This window comes from Peromyscus californicus, unplaced genomic scaffold (genome assembly GCF_007827085.1).
Source record: "Peromyscus californicus insignis strain IS unplaced genomic scaffold, ASM782708v3 Scaffold_9__1_contigs__length_137607984, whole genome shotgun sequence".
Classification (NCBI taxonomy): domain Eukaryota; kingdom Metazoa; phylum Chordata; class Mammalia; order Rodentia; family Cricetidae; genus Peromyscus; species Peromyscus californicus.
In genome coordinates, this window is record NW_026294617.1 from 85,576,562 (window position 1) to 85,598,498 (window position 21,937).

Below are 21,937 nucleotides of genomic sequence, written 5' to 3' on the forward strand. Positions count from 1 at the left end.
CATCTCAAAGAACAGGGCAGAGTTGAGGTGTATGTAACCGTTTTGGTTAGAAACAATTGTTTCTTTTATTAAGATCATAGCTATCATTATTCTTTTTAAATATGGCCCGTATATTATAAAATGAACAAAAATAAAAAAGCGTAGTATAGCAAGCCCCTACTATAGCCATTACCCAGTTTCAGAAACCATCAGCAGGAGACCAATCTCATTCTTCTAAATCCCCACCCCAACCCCCAGCCCTAGATGACTTTGAAGCAGACTGATAGCTACAAATTGAGATTGGAGGCCCCATAAAATCACCTAACAGTAGAGTTTACCCTTGGAGGGGAGATTGCCCTGTGTGGGTGTTCTCCCACACCCTTGCTTCTGGTCTATAGCTTAAATGGGGGACACTTCTGCTGATGGAGATGAACAGAGACCCAAAGCCAATCTGGAGGTGAACTGCATCAGGAGGCTTCAGTACTGAACGCCTGATGCTACTTGATTTTAAAGGAGGCTCTTGTCATTCTTCATGGGATGACAGTATGTGGTTTCAAGATGTGCCAGTGGAGGTCAATCGAGAGGGGATGCCCCATGTCCCTTCCAAATATTGGGATAAGACTACAAGAGGAGAGGTGGGAAGGGATTTTTCTACTCTGCAGAGAAGCCCATTCCTGCCCAGTGTGAAACAGCATTGGCTTCCTGCTGTTTCTTTTGCGTGGTGTCTAAGTCACTTCCTGCCAAGGGAACAAGGTATTTTGCAGCACAGAAGATGCTTTCTGAATGCACAAGCAGCTGCTGAGCACCAGCCTGAGTGACACATTACAGCAGAACCCACGTGAGACAGCAGCACACACCCTTGCTTCTCAGTATTTCTCTAGCACCTGCCACGGCACAGCCAGACTGAGCCACAGACACCAGATGGCACTGGAGTGCCGAGTTCCCACTGCCTAAGAACAGTGTCACCTTCACAAGGGACAGGGACAATAATAGCTTGTGCTTGCCGTGTGTTCCCCACTTGCCAGGAGCAGTTCTGAGCTCCGCTGACAGCTCTGTGCAGGGGTATCACTGTGCACTCTCTCCTGCAGCCGTGGAAGTAGACGCCAGGAGTTAAGGAACCTCCCCAGTGGAAGCTGGGTGATAAGCTGGTCACGGGTCACAAGGCTGGGCACCTTCTTAGAAAGGTCTTTGCTCAAATGGGAGTCAAGAAGTCCCACAACTAGATTGTTTTCTTGGGATCTTGGAACTTTCAAGAACCTCTCTGAGAATATATATATATACTCATGGTCCTTTGGGCTTCTTTTCTTTACCTCTCAACCCCAGAAGTTCAGTTTCTTTTCCCAGAAATAAGTAACTGTGGTTTGGCTTCCTGAATATTCTTCCAGTGAGGTTCAGACAGATACCAGCACATGAGATAGACACCTCATGTTACAACATATATACAGACAAGTGTGTGTATTCCTCCCACACTCCATGGAGCTCTCCCATTCTTGGAGCACACCATCTTGCTCTTGGTCTCCACTTCCTCAATGTGCGGCATCCCAAAGAGTCCCAGAGTGCCTAGCAAGCTGCTCTGCTCTTTCCACTCACAGCCTCACTCCATAGTTAATTCGCTTCCTTTGGAAAACAGTAGTAATAAGAACACTTGCCCTGAGGGGCATTAGAGGGGCAATAGTTGATATACGAGAGGAGTATAACACCTCACTGACCTGGGAAGCAATGTGCTCCCAGAATGTTCATTTGCAAAAAGCTGCATCTCAGATTGCTGAGAGCTAGGGGTGACCCGTGCTACTGAGGTCCCGCCCACTCCAGAGCCCCATCTACCAGATGGCTTTTAGGGCCAAGCCTGTCCACTGTTCCCAAATGGGCAGTGACTTCACACTCACACCTCCTTAGCCCTCAGGGCCCCTCCTTCATTCTTATTCCTAGCTGACCATTTGGTTTCCTACCTCACTGAGAAATGCCACTATCAGAGGAGAACTCCCACCATTAGAACCCCTCCCCACAAGTTCTTCCTATCAGCGCCATGCCGGGGGCTACCCTCTCCCTTGTGGGTGTGTGTGGATCCAGCTAACACCAACTCTTCCCTCAAGGACCCTGGACCTCTCTCTGATGCCATCTGGATCTTTCTAAAGTGTACAGGTCAACAATTTTTAGCACATAAATGTTGGACAATCAGTATCACTATCAATTTAGAGCCTCTTCCTTGCCCTTAAAAGAAGCACGTTTCTATTAACAGTCCCTCAAGCCCTCTCACGTCCAGCCCTAAGTGACTACTAGTGTAATATTTCCATGGATTTGCCTATTCTGGACATTTCATATGCTTGGAATTGCACGCTCTGTGGCCTCTTGTGTCTGGCTTCTTTCGATTTGCTTACTGTTTTCCAGCATGCAGCAATGCTTCCATACACTGTAGCATGTATCAGTACTTTATTCTTGAGTGCTGCATAAATATGTTCATAGGGGGAGGGTGGTCTATGTCTGTGTGTCCACTAGCGGAGGTCAGAGGTTAGCCCTGAGCCTCTTCCTCAGTTGCTCTCCACCATTTATGTATTTATTTTTTGAGACAGGGTATCTCGCTGGATTACTAATTCATTGAACACTGATGGCTAGCATAGAACTTAAATAGAACCTGGTCCCGGGGATCCTGTCCACATCCACAGAGCTAGGTTACAGGGACATGCCGCCATGCCTGTCTCTCTTACATAGGTTTTAGGGATAAAATTCAGGTCCTCGTGCTGGCGTGGCACACACCATGCCGACCGTGCCATTATCACAGCTCTGGTGCATCATGCCTTTCTGTGGCTGGGTACTACTTCATTTGGTGCACCTACCTACCACCTTTTGTTTGTCCATTCCTCAGCTGATTGACGTTTTGCTTGTTTCTACTTCGGGGCTTTTATAAACCATGCTGCTATGAACATTCATGTTCAAACTTTGTGTAAACACACATTCTGAGTGTTCTTGGATACAAGTCTAAGAGTAGAATTGTGCATCATACAGACGCCAGACTTTTTCAAAGCTTTTGCACCATTTTCAATTCTAGCCTGTCAGTGTTTGAATTATTTTCATCATTATATAAATTCTGCAATAATATACTTGACTTAGGGGTCCTCTCCACTTACTATTCCATTTCTCCTTTTTTTTTATTTCCTTTTATAGTGAAACTACTGGATATAAATGCTCCTCCTACTTGTCTCTAATGCATCACCTTGCATTTTCTTCTAGTTCATTACTATTAGCGTTTGTCCTCATATTCTACCAAAACATTCTCTTACGAAGGTCACCAATGACACTTCTGTTGCCAGATGATTGGTCATTGGCCATCTTCATCATCTGCCCATCTCGCCTTTATTCAAACGTTTCCCCCACTCTGCCTGGGGGCACTGGATATGTGTGCCCCTTTCTTCTCCTCTGCCTCCCTTACCCGCTACCATTCCCTCAATCTATATACACTGGGGCTCCGAGCTGAGTCCTCCTTCCTGACAGTGCTCTCCAGGAGTTACAAACCACACCATAGCTTTCAATCCACTACCCAGAACTCCCAAATACGTCCCTTCACCCATTACTTCCTGATTTATAGAAATTGCCACACAGCCTCTCCACCTGCCTATCTGACATTTTAAAACTGCTACTTCCCAAACAATATTCTGGGTGTTCTGTATAAACTCTGGTTCTCCTGCCGGCCTTCCCATCTCCGTAAATGTCATCTTCATCCCTCTGGCTGCTCAGGTAAAAGACCTTGGAGTCGCTCTTGACTGCTCCCACACCTCATAGCCAAACCACAGCAAACCCTCTTGAGTGTCTTTCCTAAGTGTTTCTTCAACTCAACCAACCCTTCTCCCTCCATCACCGCTTGGCTCACAGTGGCCTCTCACCCAGTGACCCGCACAGCAAGTCTCCTTATTCTCCTCTTAGACTCCCTATGGTAGTCTCCGAAGAGGCTGACCATATCATCTTATTCCTCTGTCCATAACCTCCCACTGGCCAGAGTTCACACCCAGGAAATGTTCAAGTGTCTTTATGGCCTCCCAGACCCTCAGAGCCCTAGTCAGACCACAGTCCTGTCTTCCTCCCTTCCTTTCTTTCTAGCACACTTCCTAGAATTTGCAAGCTGCTCCAGCCTCAAGCTCCTTTCACTCCTTGTCTCTATGTCTAGAATGGAAGGTGTGGTCTGCATATACCTGAACCCTCACCTCCTTAGTCGCCACTCAAATGTCCTTCCTCAGTGAGGCATTCCTTGAGCATTCTGCACAAAAATGCAACTCTTCTCCCGAGATACCTCAGTTCTTTGATCTCTGCTTTTTCCTTCCCCTCGGTCACACTGGTCAGTAACAATTCTTCATCTTATCTTACATCGTCCGTTCTGAGGGCTGGGAAATTTGTCTGCTGTATTCATGGGCTGAATCTTGGTCTTAGACCAGTGCTAGGCATCCAGTGAGTCTTTGCTGGATGAATGCAAACATGAATGACAGGCATTTGGGCATTTGGGGCATGCCAGTCTTCTGCTACTAAAACAAATGCTGTAGCAGCCAATACTGAGTACTAACCATTTTGTTTATATATGACTGCATTTGTTGGGAAAATACCCAAAGGGAAATTGCTGGGCCAAAGGACAAGAATGTTCGTAATTCTGACTGCTTGAGAGCTTATACAGCTAAAAAAAAATCCATAATTTACCATTATATGTTGGGCAAATTACTTGAGATTTGCATGGCACCCCATGATGACCTGGCTTTGTAATTGGATAGAAAAAAATGATAAGGAAAAGCTGTCTGGGAATTTCAAGTAGTTCATTAGCCATTAACACCAGTTGCTATCCCATCAGGGGTACTAGTGAGTCATCATAGCATCAGGGTCACACAGCACATCAGATCCATGCTTGCAGACATGGACAGAAAGAACAGTCCTATAGCTTGGTTATTTTCTGATGTTCAAAGAAGTCAGGGAAGAAGGGAGGACCTCTCACATCATCTAGCATAGTCTGAAAAAGAGTCTGAGATGCCCTGGTCAAAATTTCCTTGGATTTCGTTCAGGATGTGGAATGGCATGACCCCTTAGGATATTATTAATATTGTAGCCTGTATGAATGAAACAATGTCCATCCTGGGAAACTCTGGACAGTCACTTGGTACTCTATGATACCAAGAACCTTAAATGTCCCCAGAGACTTCATATCTCCTGGTCCTGAGCTAAAACAGTCACCTCTCTGCAATGGTCCTCAGCCTCCACGGACTATAAGATGGCTGTCGCTGAGAGTGGATTCATTTTTTCTGCCCAGTATCTGGAGGGATCTGTAAATAGAAACCACACTCCAGATGAACAGTGGCACAGACTGCCTGGGTGCCCTTGACGGGGAGTGCTCAAGTCTTCTTAGCCACCACCCCTTGCTCAGTGCAATCCTCCAAAGTCAGGGGCAGGAGCTGTACCATGAAATTGCTCAGTGGACACAATGTCAAGATGGGTCACAAAGGCTTGACCTGGAGACCAGCGAGTCAGATGAGCCATGAGCTGTACCATGCTGGTTCTTGGGTATGTGGCTCCTCTAGGGGCTTCTAGGTTTAATTTTTCAGCTCAGACAATTCTGGCCTCTACAAATGCCGAGGTAGAATCACATGGCTTCTAGAAATAGTTTGAGAAAGGAGGTGCCCCTGCTGTTCATTGAGTACATAAGCTATATGCATCTATTTGATGGGCAAAATTGAAGCCTGTCAAATGCAGATTGATAAGAGTTATATGCCTGGTGTGAGTGTTCACAGATACAACCACTTGGAAAGGATTTTGGCTGAAGATATGCATACCCTTTGAGATAGCAATCTCAATTTTTACTGTATTTACTCTAGAGGAACTTGCACAAAGATTTGTGTAATAATGTTTATTATAGCCTCTGCTAGTTCATTTTTATTGTCAACTTGACACCCCTAGGAAGAGAGAATCTCAATCCCACTCATATCAGATTGGCCTGTGGACTTGCCTGTAAGAGACTGTCTTGATTAATGGTTGATATGGAAGAGCTCAGCCCACTGTGGGCAGCACCATCCCCAGGCAAACAGATCTGAGCTAAATATGAAAGCAGGCTGAGCACAACTCTGAGAGTGAGCCAGTAAGCAGCATTCCTCCACAGCTTCTGCCTGAGTTCCTGCTCTGATTTTCCTCAATGATAGACTGTGACTTGGAAGTATAAGATAAAATCAGCTCTCTCCTCCTTAAATTGTTTTTGGTTATGCTATTTATCCAGCAATAAGAAAACTAACCAGAACATAGCCTTATCAGTAATAGTAAAAACTAGCAACAACTTAAATGTTCACCAAGCAGAGAACATTTTAGTTGAGTCCTGTGAAATATTATACCACACTGAAAACAGATATGCTATAGCCTATATATCAGTATAAGTTAAAAAAAAAAAGAAAGAGAGAAAGAAAAAAGAGTTGTGTCATTAAAAATCAAAAGCAAGTCATAAAAGGATACCTGTGAAGATATACATAAACTTTAAGAAGATGTACAATTGCTATGCACTGTTTGTAGAAATATTTCTATGTTTAACATCTCAAAGAATGCATTAGCAAGATAAATCCCAAATTCAGGATAACAGTTTCTGTAACCCCCAATTTGCATATTGGAAACTAATGTTCAGGAGTGGTTCCCTGGAACTGATTAAACTGTGAGGAATCCACTCTTGTGAATGGGATCAGGGCCTTTACAATAGAGGCTCAAGTTGGTTCCTTTGACCTTTCACAATGGAATCTTCTGGTGCCTTCACCTTGGCCTTCACAGTTCTAGAACTATGAGCAATAAATTTCTTTTGCTTATAAATTATTTAGTCTAAGGTATTTTGTTACAGCAGCAAGAGCAGACTGCCAGTGGCTGCCTTTGAGAAAGGAATGTGACATCAAAGAGCATTACAAAGACACTTGATTGGCATCTGTGATGTTTTACTCTTTAAAATGCCTATTATACTACTAGAGATATAATTATAAGCTTGAGATATTTCAGAATTAAAGAGACATTGTAATGGGTGTCTGAATCCAACGAGGTGAATTGAAGTTCTGGGTGTGCTGGGGCTGGTGGCCAAGTCCAGCAAGTCTCTACCATTAACTTTAGGATCTTCACACCAATGACTCTTAAGTCCATCAGCAGCCTATCTGGAGACACTTGTGAATCTCCATGTTCATGTGCATCGTCAGAGCATATAATATCCTCATATAGCTCAGTGAAGTCTAACTCAAAGACTCAAGTAGACACCTGAGATTGTGTGACTAGGGTGACTGTTGAAGTAGTTTATGGCCTTCTCATGATCACTTACCCCAGAGGAAGCAGACTGGTTCTCTATCAGATATCACATGTTAACAGCCCTATGGTTTGCTTTAGGAGACATACTTCATGCTTTAGAAGGCGAGTCTTTGTGAGCATGTCTGTAGAAATCTTGGTTGTTCAGTCCAAGGATGCCTAAGGCCAGTTTGTGCAGTTATGGGTAGTGTACGTCCTAACCATGGCCATCCTCCACACACCAGGAGCCTACTCACAACAGCAGGGCAGGAGAGTCAGAGACCTGGGGACTTCAAACTCCATGGACTCTGGTGTTGTAGAATATTATTTTAAGGTATGTTACTTTTGTTTATGTTGCATTTGTTTAACTCTGTGAAACTGTGTTACTGTGCCTGTCTAAAACAGCTGATGGTCTAATAAAGAGCTAAATGGCCAATAGTAAGGCAGTAGAGAGACACAGACAGGGCTGGCAGGCAGGGAGTATATATAGAAGGAGAAAACTGGAAGGAGCTAGAGCTAGGAGCCAGAGAAGGAGGAGGACATCAGGGGCCAGCCACCCAGTTACACAGCATGCCCACCATAGAGTAAGAGTAAGATTTACAGAAGTAAGAGAATGGGAAAAGCCCAGATGCAAAAGGTAGACGGGATAATTTAGTTAAGAAAAGCTGGCAAGAAATAAGCCAAGCTAAGGCTGGGCACTTATAAGTAAGAATAAGCCTCTGTGTGTGATTAATTTGGGAGCTGGGTGGTGGGGCCCCCAAAAGAGCAAAAATAAAACAATAATCTGGGGTTTTCTTTATCACCCCATGTGAACTACCTGTGTAAGGGTGTATGTGCATTTGTATGCATATGTATGGTGGCGCTATTGAGCCCTGAGGTGTCAAGCTGGTCTGGCCCAGTCTGACCTGGATCCCATGGGCTAGAGTCTTAGCAGGCTCTTTTTGGCTGCTACTTATCAGGGGAATTTGGAGGTGAAATTCTCAGCCCCACCAGCTGGAGGCGCTGATGTACATTATTTTGGGCAATTTGAAATTATTATTCCCCAGTGGCCTTACTCACATAGCTGTGCCCAGTGGTCTAAATGGTCACGGCCATGAGATGGGGACAGACCACCTTCCCAAAGGCTAGGTGTGCATATTCAGGACACCTGTTTCTCAGCTGCATCCTCTATGAACAAAGACCCCTCACAGTACCTTCACAAGCTAGTCATGGGATTAGGAGAGTGGCTGAGTGGGTTCCTTGTTCTCCTGATTTGGGTACAAACTGAAATTCCTGAGGGGAGTTCATCTTCTTGGCTCCTGTTATCACAGATGCACGGAATGAAGCTCCCTCTCAAAAATGAGCGAGTAAAGCTCCCTCCTCACATTTGAACGGACTATGCCTCTGCCGTTGCTGCAGGCACACCCGGTGCTTTTCCACGTCCTTGCTCACGTGGTTTCCTTTGATAAATAAATCATCCTGGTACTCACCGAAGCCCTTTCTGCTCTGCAAGGCTCATTTCAGATGCCACCTCTTTTCGGAGCCTTTGATTTTGCTCAGATTGAAGCAATGTCCCTCTCCTTGAAACATGAGGGCAGAGCCTCTGCCCCTTCCTTGTGCCTTCCTACAGGGGCTAGCAAAACACCTGACGCACGGTTGGGTTTGGGTGTAAACGCGCATGAAGCTGACCAGGCCCGGTGGATCTGCCAGGGTTCCCCCCATGTGGAAACCACAGACCCTTACCTTAGGGGTGAACATGTGCAGGATGCCATCAACCGCCCCTCGCAGCAGCAGCCCCCGAACCAGGAAGCAGGCCAACACCACGTAGGGGAAGAGGGAGCTGAAATACATTACCTGCAGAGAAGACAGAGGCCCCTGTCAGGCAGAGCCCCTTATAACAGCTGGCACCCCCACCCCTTCCTGGCTCACAGCTGGGGCCCATGATCCTCCTCTGATATCAGGCAGCAGAACTTGGAGCCTGGAGCCCCCAGGCACTGAGCCAAACCCACCATCCATCTGGCCCAGGCAGGAGCAGAACAAGCTGGAGTCAGCATGGCTGTGTCTGGAGCTGGTCTGCCTTTCAAGGGCTGGCGGCTCTGAACTAGCAGTCCACACTTGTAACGGCTGTTATGGGGTGAAAAAACATTATGCTCTTCCTCCTCATCATCCCAGTCTCATGTCCCCGGCAGACCATTCCAGGATCTCCCCTGTCCTTAGAGGTCCTATAGCAGAAGGCATCTAGGAGGTCTTGACACTGTTCCCCAACAGAACCCACCAGAAGAGGACCTAGCCCCTAGGGATCCGGAACCTGAACTACATGCTACTTGCTAGCTGGTATATGTCACGTACCTTTCTACAGCCCCGTATGCCTGGTACAGAGCCATACATAAAGAATTGGATCATGGGGCCTCGGCTGCAGTGAAACAAATCCTGGGGTACGAAGGACAGGGAAGCAAGAAGGCCACGAGGATGCTTCCTGAACTATCTGCATAAGTGCTGACCATATCTGCATAAGGCTACCCACTTAGTATGCGTCCATCTCCCCATCTCTAAAGGGCTGTAATATTCCTAACTTATCATGTTGGTGAGAGCCGGGGATGTGCAAATGTGACAGTTCTGACAAATGCCATGAAGTGTCAGCTGCTATTCTGGCTTCCGGAGAGGGAGGAGGTTGGAGGCTGAGATGATGCCACGGGTGTTTCTACAACTCAGCTTCCTTACTCATCCACCTGACAAAGAACCAGGAGCCTCGGCCAACCAGCCAGGGCTCCAGTCCCAGCCCAGATAGACTAGCCATGTGACATTAGATGAGGCACTTTCCCCTATACAGACCTCAGTTTCCTTGTCTATAAAATGAGTGGGGGCTCTCGGATGTCCGTCATCCTTTCTATCCCTGGTAGTCCATGAATTCTCCTAGGTCATAAATAATAAAGATTGGAGCTGCTGGGAAAGGAGGATAGGGCTCAGCTGTGATGACCTTCATTGACTGGACTGTTTGGGGGCCTCAAAAGTTCTCAGCCGCTCTAACAGCCCTGTATCGGCAGACGGCGTAGGGCAGAGTTTCATCAAAAACTTCTTAGACTACCCGATGCAAGGGCTTTTTCTCGAGAACTTAAGGAGGCACCACCTAGACAGGTGGCACCCCAAGATCAACACCTCCAGCTCCTTAATGTTTGCGGAACAGGCCTGAGCTGGGAGCACCAGGGCACACAGGGGTCCCAGTAAGGACTCTCCAGCAAGCTCATCCCTGAACTGTCTGTGGTGATAATGCCCCTACCCCTTCCAAGAGGCCAATGCTGTCACTTAAGTATTCTTCCTTGGTGGCCTGGGGTCCAAGCTCCTGCTCTCTGGGTCCCTGCTGCCTTCTCCCAGCTCACCTTTCCAGAGGACTGGATGCCCTTGACTACTGCCATGCCCACGATGCTCCAGGCCACAAGGAGGCAGAGCGTCATCTTCCAGTTGAGGCCCCCGCTCTCTGAGATGGAGTTGGAGATGTCCAAGGCCTCTCGGTACCAGAAGTAGGTAGTGGCTGAGCTCTTCTCACATTCAGGCTCCACCACTGAAACCACAGCAAAGGCCACAGGGCCTCAGCTCCCAGCCCTGTGGGCCGTCTCCTGTGTGGGACCCTGCCCAGGCAGCAGTGGGTGGGTGGGTAGCCGAGGGTGAGCTGTGCCATGATCCGGCAGATCCCTGAGGAATCCTGAGTCTCTGATGGGACCTATGAGGCTTTGGGCCACAATCACGTGGCTGAGTTCCCACCTAGACCATCGTCTGCTCACTAATTCACAAAAAGAAAGAAGTGCCAAACTCGTCTAAAGGTTCTTGGGGGGAGGCCCTGAGACAGAGGCTGGAAACTCAGGTGTCAGATCACTGGTTAAACGGACAGTATGAGAATGGGAAAGGGCCTTCAGGATCTGTTGTCCCCATCTGTGGACTGGGACCGTCTGCTGCGCACAAATTAAAATTGTTCTTAGACATATGCTGTTGGAGTAACTCAGTAGTTCATAATAACTAAACAAAATTCAATCCCTGAGACCTGTGTGTGCTAGGCCAGCAGGAGATCAAGTAGGTCATTTCCTTAGGAGAAGAATAAAAAAAAAAAAATAAGGATCAGGATGTAAAGTGACTTCTCCAAAGTGACTCAATGAACTAATGAAACGCCAAATCTTAGCACTAAACAGTTTAGACTCCTTCCTGGGATAGAACTAGCTGGAGACCACAGTTGGGGTTCCTCAGGGGTCCCACACTTGCCTGCTGTAGTCCCATTCCTAATGACAGGACATTCGCTCCAGGGCAGGGGGTACTGGAAAGACTTGAAGAAGTAGAAGACGCTCCACCCAATGATCACATTGTAGTACAGTCCAACGAAGAGGCAGACCTGAGGACAAGGGTCAGGCTAAGATCAGGGAGGCTGAAGGTGAAGCCACCCTCTCCCCCCTGCACTCCATCCAAGGCTCAGCAGCTCAAAACCAACCATGATGGAGGATGTGGGGGTGGGGTAGGGGGGGATGGGATGAGATGGAATGGGGGAGAGGGGTGAGATGGAGTGGGGGCAGGGGTTGATCCCAGTCCTTCTCCATTCATCTGGTACTCAGGCAGTCCACAAAGGAATTCCTGGGATATTAAAATTTTCTCCTTTAAGCAATAAAGTCTTAAAATGTTAATCCTTTCCAGTTTAAAATTCCTGTAAGACATTTGAAGTCCTTCCCCCATCATTTCCTGATGACTCAGGATTCTAATTAGAGATGCCCTCCAGGACCATGGAGACACACCACAGCATTGGTCCTTACAGGCCCAGATGGTGGTGCTCTTTGAGATTGTATGGATCACTGGTTTTCCCACCTCTGCTCTTCTCTCGGGTGCTGCTCTTTCTTTGGAACTGCGAGCAGTCCACCCCTAGAGACACAGCAACTAAGCTTGGCAGTGTTTTATTAAAACAGGAGGGTCTAGCAATGTTTAACAGACAGGGTTCGGCTGCATCTGCCCCTGATGCTCAGAGGTCCCTTCCAGAGGCCTGGTTGTCCCAGACAATTGAGATTGCTCGTTAGTGTGAATGCCGAGGGCCCCTGGTTTCTTCCCTTTCACGTGAGCAACTGTGTGAAGGAGCATGTGTTCACAAACGAGAGAACGAGGGAGGGGTTTGCACTGGAATAAACACACCGAGGAGCATCCACTTCTTTAACTGTGGTGTTTTCTGTCCAAGTAGAGGGCTCGCCTACTCCCCCATGTGCACACACGGCCAGCCTGGCAGTTACACTGCAGCTGACCAGAGTAAGCTGAGCAAAGGTGATGCCTCATTTGACAACAGGATGGAATAGACTTAGGATAATCCTCCTACCATGTTTGATAGAATCCTCAGTCCCTTCCAGAAGTGAATTCCAGTTTTTATCTCAAGTATGAGAGTGGGCACCTGCAGGCTTCACCTTTAAGGGATGCTCAATTTCCTCAGCCATATATATATATATATATATATAGCTCTCAGCAAGATTTCACCTAGAGCCATACAGATGAGCCCAGAAGTCCCCACCCAAGTCCCAGGAAGTCTCCCAAAACCTCATGCCTCCTGGGTTGACCATTAGGCTCCTGTCTGAATATTTCAACTGTTCATTTGCATGGCACTCTAGCAAGGGGTCCTAAGCCACATATATTTGAAACTCACTTCCCAAGGAAAGGGAAAGGAATTCATGAGGAGCTGAAGGCTGGTGAGGAGTGGTGGGGACCTGGGATAGTCCATCTGTCCCCAGCTAATAAGGACTGAGATATCCTTGTGAACATGGTCCGTTTTTTGCATCGTTTACGAATGCCACATATGGTTTCTGGCAGTGTCAACTTTCAGTTTAGGAAATATGGTGACGATGGCCCTGAAACACCAGCTGTAAGTTATTCTGTTGATGTTCCTTCTTGCTCCCCTTGCATTGGCTCAGGACTCTGGCCCGTAAACCTGGTGACCTCCTCCACATGATCCAAAAGTGGCCCTTCTGCCTCCCACACAGTGCCAGCCCCCAGCTCTGAACTCACAATACAGCTGGAAAAGCCGATGCCCCCCAGGCGGGGGCACACGTAGTGCCACACACCAATGCTGCCACGGCGGATCCTCTGGCCCACAGCCAGCTCCAGAAAGAAGAGGGGGATGCCAATAATGATCAGCAGCACCAGGTAGGGCACCAGGTAGGCACCTGCATGGAGCAGAGAAAGGCCATTAGAGAAGGTCTGGATCAGTGTGGCGGTGTGAGGAAAGGGGTGGCAGCCATGCCACACAGTCTCAGCTACAGTGTGTGGGCAGTGGCAACCACGTACGGGAAGGGGTGGCAGCCACGTCCAACAGACTCAGCCACATCTTCGACCATCTGGAGCTTCTCTGCAAATGGTGTGGCTCGTGGCTGTGATCTCTCCAACACTGGCCCGTTCAGACCTCTCCTCTCCTTGATCCTCTGACCCGAGATGTGAAGTGGGGGAGCATATGGATGCCAGTGCCTTCTGCTCTCAAGGCTGGGCTCTGAAGCAGATACCTCCCTGCCTCTCAGGGAGCCACATGTCAAGTCACAGACGCTGGCCTCACATAGTGCCCTGTGGACACCTGTCCACAACCCTCCTAGATGTCCCAGGTCCTGCTCACTCGTTCCCAAGGGCTCACTCCCACCCGCCTCCCCACTCTGTGGTCCAGCCTGCTGGCAGCTGAGACGGATGCTGACACAGCAGGACTCTAGAGGAGCTGAGCTTGGAAACTCTCCAGGGAGAGAGAGGGTCTGATCAGCATCACCGTTAATCTGCAGCTAATTGGGAGGAATGGAAGAGAAATTAGTTGTTCAGGAAAGCGTGATAAGGGAATCATAAAGGATGGAATGATCTTGCTAAAGATTACAGATAACAAATTAATCTTGCTGTCTTAAACCTAGCTGCAGACAGGATCTCCATTCCAAGTGACAGGGCATTTAGCAAGAGAATTAGAGCCACGGCTGGACATGGATGAGTGCACCCCACCAAGAGTTGTGCCAAGAACATAGCCCTGTTAGCAACACTATCGGCCAGGCCCTGCCGGTCAAACTGTCTTGCTGACTCCTGTCTCCTGGGTTACCTAGCACCTTCAGGGAAACCCTCTCAAGAGAGGAATCCCCCGAAGCCTCAGCTACACTGCTCTGTCCCTTGTCACTCACCCTTCTCAGGCACATGCCTAGTCTGCCAATGAACACTGGAGGTCAGGCAACTACTGGACACCAGATCTGTCAGTCAGCAGCAGAAGCTGTGTCCCATGGCTCTCTTCTATGGCAGACTCAGGCTTTGGGGGATGCAGGAGAAACAGAAGGCCCAGATGCCATCCTGGGAGACCTCGTGGGAGGCATGCTCCCTCAGGTTCATTTAGACAATGTCAGCAGGCATGTGTATGCACACATCCTGGATTGGTCACACCACAGGGGGCCACCTGAGCACACATCTGCTGAGAGAACTCACAGGGGAGAGCCTTCCAAAAGAAGCTTCCCACGGAGCCTCACAGAGCAACCGCATCTTAAAACACACACACATAAACACACATGCACATGCATGCACGCATGAACGAGGGCAAGTGCAGGTATCCACTCATTCATCTTGTCCCTCACAAGCAGCCCCATCAAGTGCTCAGAAAAGGGAGAGCCTAAAGAACCATAGGCACGGACCCCCCCCCCCTCCAGTCCGTCTTGGTCTTCTGTGGAGAGAAACAGAAGCAACAGAAACAATCTATTGCAGGAAGACAACAAGGAGGAGCCTCGCTGTTTTGTTTTGTTTTTTTTACCTCAGTGTTCTCGGGAAGGACAAGATGTACAGAGAGATGAGTGTCGGGGTGTCAGAACACATTGGTATCTCCTTTAAATGTTTCTTTCCTCTTCCCCAAACCTGGGAAGATCCTCTAAAAGTGATCTGTGGCCAAAAGACTGTGAATGGGCCTCCCACGGCCCAGGTTCCTTCCTAGTCTTGACTGCAGGTCATGACCACATGAAGTGTAGTCTGGCCAGAGGGCTCAAGGCCAGCACGCTTAGATGAGCTGAATTCATGATTAATCAATGGCACTTTTGTGAGTCAATCATTGAAATCCTGCAGCACCCTCTTCCACCTTGGAAAACACGACTTGGATTTCTTCTGATGCCTCAGTGCCTCTCAGGAGTCTCAGGACTAAACAGCTGGGAACATCACTCAGGGCATCAGGACAGTTAGCAGAATGCAACCACAAGTGAGCAGAGTCTGGCTCTCTGCACTTCCCCAGATCCCTGTCTATACACCATACCTTGCTTTTGGCACGGCCCATTTATTTCTAGGGCTTAAGAGCCCATTTTTGGCCCCATTTAACTGAGATACGGACTGAAAAGGAGCTGAGACCAGACTCATGGGTCAGATCATCAAGACTGGAATCCGGGCTCTGCCACCTACTCTGCACCTTTGGACAAATTTCTTGATCTCTCTTTGCTGTTATTTTGTTGTCTGTGTAGACAGAAAGAAAATATTAGACAAAACCATGTGAAACAGCTGATATGCACCCATTTTTTATTTACCAAAATGTCACTTCATCCTCCTCCACTCTCCAAAGGGTGCTGTGAAAAAGGAATGAGTTACTTTGAACAGGGACACTAAGGAAGAATGCTGCTGCACAGCCTTGAGGAGGTCTGGCTGGCAGAGTGAGTCCCTGGGTGGGCCTTTGAGAGTTACAGCCTATCCCTGATTCTGTATTTCTCTCTGCTTCCTGCTGCTCTGCCTCAGGGTGAGCTCCCCAACGCACTTTCTCTGACTCGAGACACTCATTCACATTGCCACCCGGACAGACTGAGCGGTCCTGAAACCCTGAACCAAACTAAGTCCGTCCTCTCTGAAGTTTCTTCTGTTAGCTATTTTGTTCCAGTAATGAAAAAAGTAACCGATCCAAAGGTGGGGTGTCCCTCTCTGAATGGAGCAGAAATTTTGGGAGAGGCTACAATGTTAGGAATTCCTTGGAGAAGGCAGGAAAGAGCTAAGTCAAAATGCCTGGAAAGCTGTAGCCATCCAACAGGCTGGAGCGGGGTGGTCCCAGAGCAGGGGTTCAGGAGCTATGAAGTTCCATGGTGTACGGATTTCTCAGGAACACAAGTGTGGGCTTGGAAATGCAGCTTCTAGCTTTCCTTGTTAACACTGACTGTCAGCGGGACTGTAGTCATGTGAGAAGGGGAACTTGGTGAAGGGACTGGCCTCTGGGCATGTCTTCTGGGGATTTCCTTGATAAGTAATTGATCTTGGAGAGCCCAGTCCACTATAGGCAGCACCATTCTCTGGGGAAGTGGTCTGGGCTGCATGAGAAAGCTAGCTAAGCAGTATACTGTGAGCAAGCCAGCAAGCAGTGCTTATCCAGGATTTCTTGAGAAGTTCTTGCTTGATTTCCTGCCCTGATTTCCCTCAATGACGGGCTGTGAGCTGGAAGTGTAAGCCAAATAAACCCTTCCCTCACTGAAGTTGCTTTTAGTCAGAGTATTTTATCACCCATAGAAAGGAAACTAAAACGCAAGCGTACCATGGTTTTCTTTATTTTCCCATCATTTCAAGCCAGTCTGCCTCTGGAAAGTTCCTGTAAACTTCCACACTCTGGAGAGACAGTACCTAGGGATATCTACATGCTCTGGGTGCTTCGTCAGCACTGAGGACAATTTTATAGCAGGCCATATGCTCAAGAGGAATTTGCATCCAGGTGCAGCATGAGGATCCACTACAGGCAGCCAGCCCATGTTGTATACAGTGCACAGGCCATGCCCACCAGGTGGAATCCCATCATTAGTATTAAACCTTCATGTCACATGACCACATGACCTGGAAAAATTACCCAACTTATCTGTGCCTCAGTTTTATAGTCTCTAAAGTAAAGACAATGACCTTTTCCTTAAACAAGGTTACTGGGAGGAACCCACCGGTGAAACTGGTGCTTTTGTTATTCCAAGATGCTCAGATGGGAGGAGTTTCAAGCAGTTGAGCCCAACATCCATTTAAGTGCTTAAAACAGTGCTTCGCATCTCCTAAGTGTTTGACGGTCACAGCCAACAGTTGTTCTTTACCAAGGTAGTGTATAAAATTCACTGAATCCTTCCAGCTCTCAAGAGTAGGCAGGAAGTGCTCTTACATTCAATTTGCAGAGTAAGCAGTGACAGGCACACAGGTCCAGCAGCTTGTACTAGGTCCCAGGCCTGACTGGCTATGGCCAGGGTGGGATCTGAACTGTGGCAGCCTGGAGCCAGAAGCCCCACTCCTATCATGACCTCCAGACTTTTTATACCTACAAGCCACTGTGTGACTCTTTTTTTGTTTTTTTTTTTGTTTGTTTGTTTTTTGGGGGTTTTTTTTGTTTTTTTTCGAGACAGGGTTTCTCTGTGTAGTTTTGGTGCCTATCCTGGATCTCTCTCTGTAGCCCAGGCTGGCCTCTAACTCACAGAGATCCGCCTGGCCCTGCCTCCCGAGTCCTGGGATTAAAGGTGTGCGCCACCACCGCCCGGCACCACTGTGTGACTCTATGAGTCTTTTTCTGGAATTCTGCACTCCTATCTCCAAGGATTCCAGTTCTGCCACAGCAAAAGCATGGTCCTTTCTCTCCCAGCCCAACCCATTTTCCATTTTCCAGGTACCCTCGATCAATCATGGTTACCTCTTACCTCCTCCATTTTTCTGGCACAGGTAGGGGAACCTCCAGATGTTGCCCAGGCCCACAGAAAAGCCGATCTGGGCCAGGATGTACTGCAGCTTGCTATTCCAGGCTGGCCGGTCCTCCGCGTCCAGCTCCTCCTCCGCCGCCTTCTGCCTGCCACCTGTCTCGCCGGCCACATTCAGTACACTCTGCTTATAGTCCACAGGCTCCTCGAGGGCCAGCAAATCAGCCACGGACTCGGTGACATGCTCATTGCTGTGTTCACGCTGGGTCACCTTGCTGTTCTTCGGCATGGATGCCACTGGGGCTGTGTAGCCCTGTTCCCCAGCACGCAGAGAAGGTGGGGTTCGGTTTCTGTCAGCTCTCTATCATCCAAAGGCCTGTGAAAGCAGATAAGCAGCAGAGGATTGGCTGGCAATGCCAGAAATAAGGAGCCCTGAGTAGACACACAGAACCAAAATCAAGTCCCCGATACAGAGCTCATATTAGCCCCAGATTCCCAAGTGTTAAGTTCACCTCTCTCCCCACCAGGATGCTCACTGGGGAGCTGAAAGTAAACACACATTGGTTTCCTATAGGTGTTACCTGGGTACCACTAGAAGGTGCTGGGAACCTAATGGGGCAGAACCGGCAAAACCATATGCCAAACACAAACACAGGTCATCTGCCATGACATCCACCTTTTATAACGCATAGCCTAGACCTCTGGGGATACCCATACCCTTCCCCTTCTGAGGTAGCGTGGTTGTGGCTCACACCTACCCCTGTTGTGTTCTACTTAGCCAAAACCATCTGGTGGGACTCTGGGATGGTAGTTAATTTCAACAGTCAACTTGAATTAAGGAACAACTTCATAAAGTACACCCTTGAGTGTTGTAAGAGGGCATTTCCAGAGAGGAGGAAGGGAGGGGGTAATATCTACCCTGAATGTGTGCCTACCATCCCGTGGGCTGAGGTCCCGGATGGAGTGAAAAGGGTAAAAGGGAGAAAATAAGTCAGCATCCCTTCTGGGCTTCCTAGCCTGTGGAGACAGATTTGAGCAAGCAGTCTCATGCTCCTTGTACCAATGCCCCTAGCTGCCTCCACCGCCATGCTTTCCCCACGATGGAAAGCTGTGTTTCCTTTATCTATAAGGCAAAAGAAGACTGTGGTAGTTTGAATATAATTGGCCCCCATAAGATCATAGGGAGGGGCACTATTAGGAGGTGTAGCTTTGTTGGAGTAAGTATGGCCTTGTTGGAGGAAGTGTGTCACGGTAGAGGCAGGCTTTGAGGTCTCATATATGCTCAGGCCACACCCAGTGACTCAGACTCACTTCCTATTGTCTGTGGGTCGAGATGTAGGACTCTCAGCTCCTTCTCCAGCACCATGTCTGCCCGCACACCACCATGTCACGCCATGATGATAATGGACTAAACCTCTGAAACTGTAAGCCACCCCAATTAAATGTTTTTCCTTTTTAAGAGTTGCCATGGTCATGGTGTCTCTTCACAGCAACAGGAACCCTAAGACAAAGTCCTCCTTCTCTCAAGCTGCTTCTTGTCAGGTCTTTGGCTATAGCCATGAGAAAGTAACTAATACACACAGGAAGCCAGCGTCTGACTTCTCCAAATTCTTCCTGTTCAAAACGTAATCCATGGGCCAAAGAGTCACCAGGAGTTCGGCAGAACTGAGAGCCCACCTCTGATTCAGAAAGCTCCCTGGACAGTAGCTACTAAGTCCCTTTCATTTCCCTGGCAGGAAAGCTGCCCGGGCTCAGCTACGGATTCTGGCACCAGAGCCCTAGAAATGCTTGCTTGGTGCCAACAAACCCTGGGTCATTGCTCAGCACTGACATTATCTGAGGGCCACTGCAGCCAAGAGCTGGTTCTCCATCCTTCAGCGACAGCTTTATGGCAGATAATGTCAGCACAACATGGCGGGGGAGGCCAACCCTCCCCTGCTGCTGCCTTCCCTCATTTGTCTTTTACACTTTCCCTGGAAGAAAAAAAAAGCACCAAGAAAAGGAGTGCTTTGAAGAATCCCAGTGTTCTGCTGTATTTCAAGGCACCTCCTCATTAAGGAGAGGCTGGAGGACTTAAAATTAAACACACACTTATCCACACCCCCCAGCTTACCGTTGCCCTGCATCTTTCTAGGGATGTAAATTAGCCAGCTCTGTAATTACTTTATTAAGGGAACAAGCTGTCTCTGAGCTAGGCTTGCTCTTCTTCTCATGTGTCTATGCCCCCTGAAAAGCACAGGCAAGGTCACTGTGTGGCAGAAGGGCACAAGGCATTCTTTCTTCTGGAGTTGGTACAACCCTCCTGGCTAACTCCAGCTAGGACCTGACCGGCTAGCCTGTCCCTGCTACGAATGCGGTAAGGCTGTGAGGCCTATATGATGGGGGCGGGGGACCATCCATGCTAGCCTGTGAGACTGGCTAGCTCTACCCAGGCCAGGCTGTGGGCCACATCAGCAGGTGACACTAACCTGCTCTTTTTGTCCAAGAACAGCAGTGAATCTTTTGCAACTGTCCTCTCCACCCCAGGAACAAGACATCAAGGTCTTGGGCTTTGGAGGAACTAGGGCAGAGTCAGCCTGCCTAAAAGATCTCAGAATTCCCAATAAGACGCTCTGTTGAGACTCCATAGCGGGTTAGCTGAATAGTCCATCGCATCCTGGAGGATGTCCCAAGTTGGCACAGTGGGTTAGTTGAACATCCCGTTGTGTCCTAGAGAGGGTGTCCAAGGTGGCACTTGTGTGTCTGTGGGCTCTTGAGCTCTTAGGGCTCTCTTCCCAGGTGCTGTATAGCCCATGCTACACGGTGAAGGGCATTCTAGGAGTTATGCAATAAGGAGGCGGGTGTCTGGGCCTGGGATGTCAGGGTGAGTCATGGACATACAGAAGGTCCCTGACCCCATGACACTCAAATGGAGGAAGCCTAAGGCATTCACAAGCACTCCTTGTCTGGGAATCTGCTCCCCCCCCCCCCCCCCCACCCCCCCCCCCCACCCCCCCCCCCCCCCCCCCCCCCCCCCCCGCAGCTAACCTTGAAAGCTTTTACTGTAGATCAGAGCCAGGGATACGGTTGGAGGTCTGGAGATTGCAATCACTGGGATGCCTTGGCTTAGACTTTTCTCAAGCTACCTCTCCCACATAGGATTTCACAGAACGTTCCGCAGTGCATTAGGTCTGATCTATTGATCATTAAGCTCAAAGTGGAGAAAGCCAGGGGAGATCCCCACCAGCTGCAGAATCCACCTAGATGCTGAGCAACTAGAGCACATGTTTCCCCATAAACACATGGTGAGTAGCAGCTCTAGTCACTATTGTGAAGGGGGAAAAAAGTACCACCACTTTCAGCTAGGGACACTCAAGGACAAGGGCAGCACATAGTTGGAAAGCCAGAGGACAGCCACAGCTGCGTGCCCAGCAGCCACAGGGCCACACTCAGTGCTGCATGGCCTTCCCTTCCTGGCGTCACTTACTCAGAGTGTCCTCCACTCTAGGGGATAGGGGCCCGGGAACCCCTGAACCACTGGGTCTGCAGGATGCAAGCTTATGATGTGAGCCTGCAAGCTGCAGTGCTGGGCTGAAGCCACAATCAGGAAGTTCTAAATCCAGTGATATTTTCAGGTGATGACAAGAGCATATTCTGAAAAAATTAAATGTCACCCAATATGACATTCGATATATATATACATATATGTGTACGTAAGCATGGGTGCATGCCTGTGTGTGTGTGCATGTGTGCATGCGTGTGTGCGTGTGTGTGTGTGTGTGTGTGTGTGTGTGTGTGTGTGTGTGTGAAAACTAAGGCTCAGAGAGAGGAAATCAATTACCCAGACTACTCAGTCCTCCTGACACCCTAACAGGGTATCCCACTCATCAAGTCAGGATCAACACTGTTGATCTGGGGGGAAGGGGTTGCAGGAAGGAGCCAGGCATACCTAGATCTCTTCTGGGAAAGTGATACTGCAGTCAGCAAAACAGACCCTCTTGTGGAGTTCACATTTCTTTCAGGGGGACAGGTACTAAAGAAATAAATATCAAATGTCATGGCCAGGGGTGAAGCGTGCGGCAAAGAAACGGCATGGGTGGAAA

At 48.5% G+C, this 21,937-nt stretch overlaps 1 protein-coding gene across 3 annotated transcripts in view; it reads right to left on the minus strand.

Moving 5' to 3' along the window:
• Window positions 1-21,937, minus strand: part of Slc6a17 (solute carrier family 6 member 17) — a 47,015-nt gene that overhangs the window by 10,978 nt on the left and 14,100 nt on the right. For all 3 annotated transcript variants that reach the window (XM_052732105.1, XM_052732107.1, XM_052732106.1), the window contains exons 2-6: window positions 17,859-18,231; window positions 13,243-13,400; window positions 11,476-11,602; window positions 10,602-10,783; window positions 8,968-9,078 (exon numbers count right to left, since the gene is read on the minus strand). In XM_052732105.1, the coding sequence (XP_052588065.1) occupies window positions 8,968-9,078; window positions 10,602-10,783; window positions 11,476-11,602; window positions 13,243-13,400; window positions 17,859-18,144 (864 nt within the window). In that variant the 5' untranslated portion in view covers window positions 18,145-18,231. The remainder of the gene's footprint in view (window positions 1-8,967; window positions 9,079-10,601; window positions 10,784-11,475; window positions 11,603-13,242; window positions 13,401-17,858; window positions 18,232-21,937) is intronic.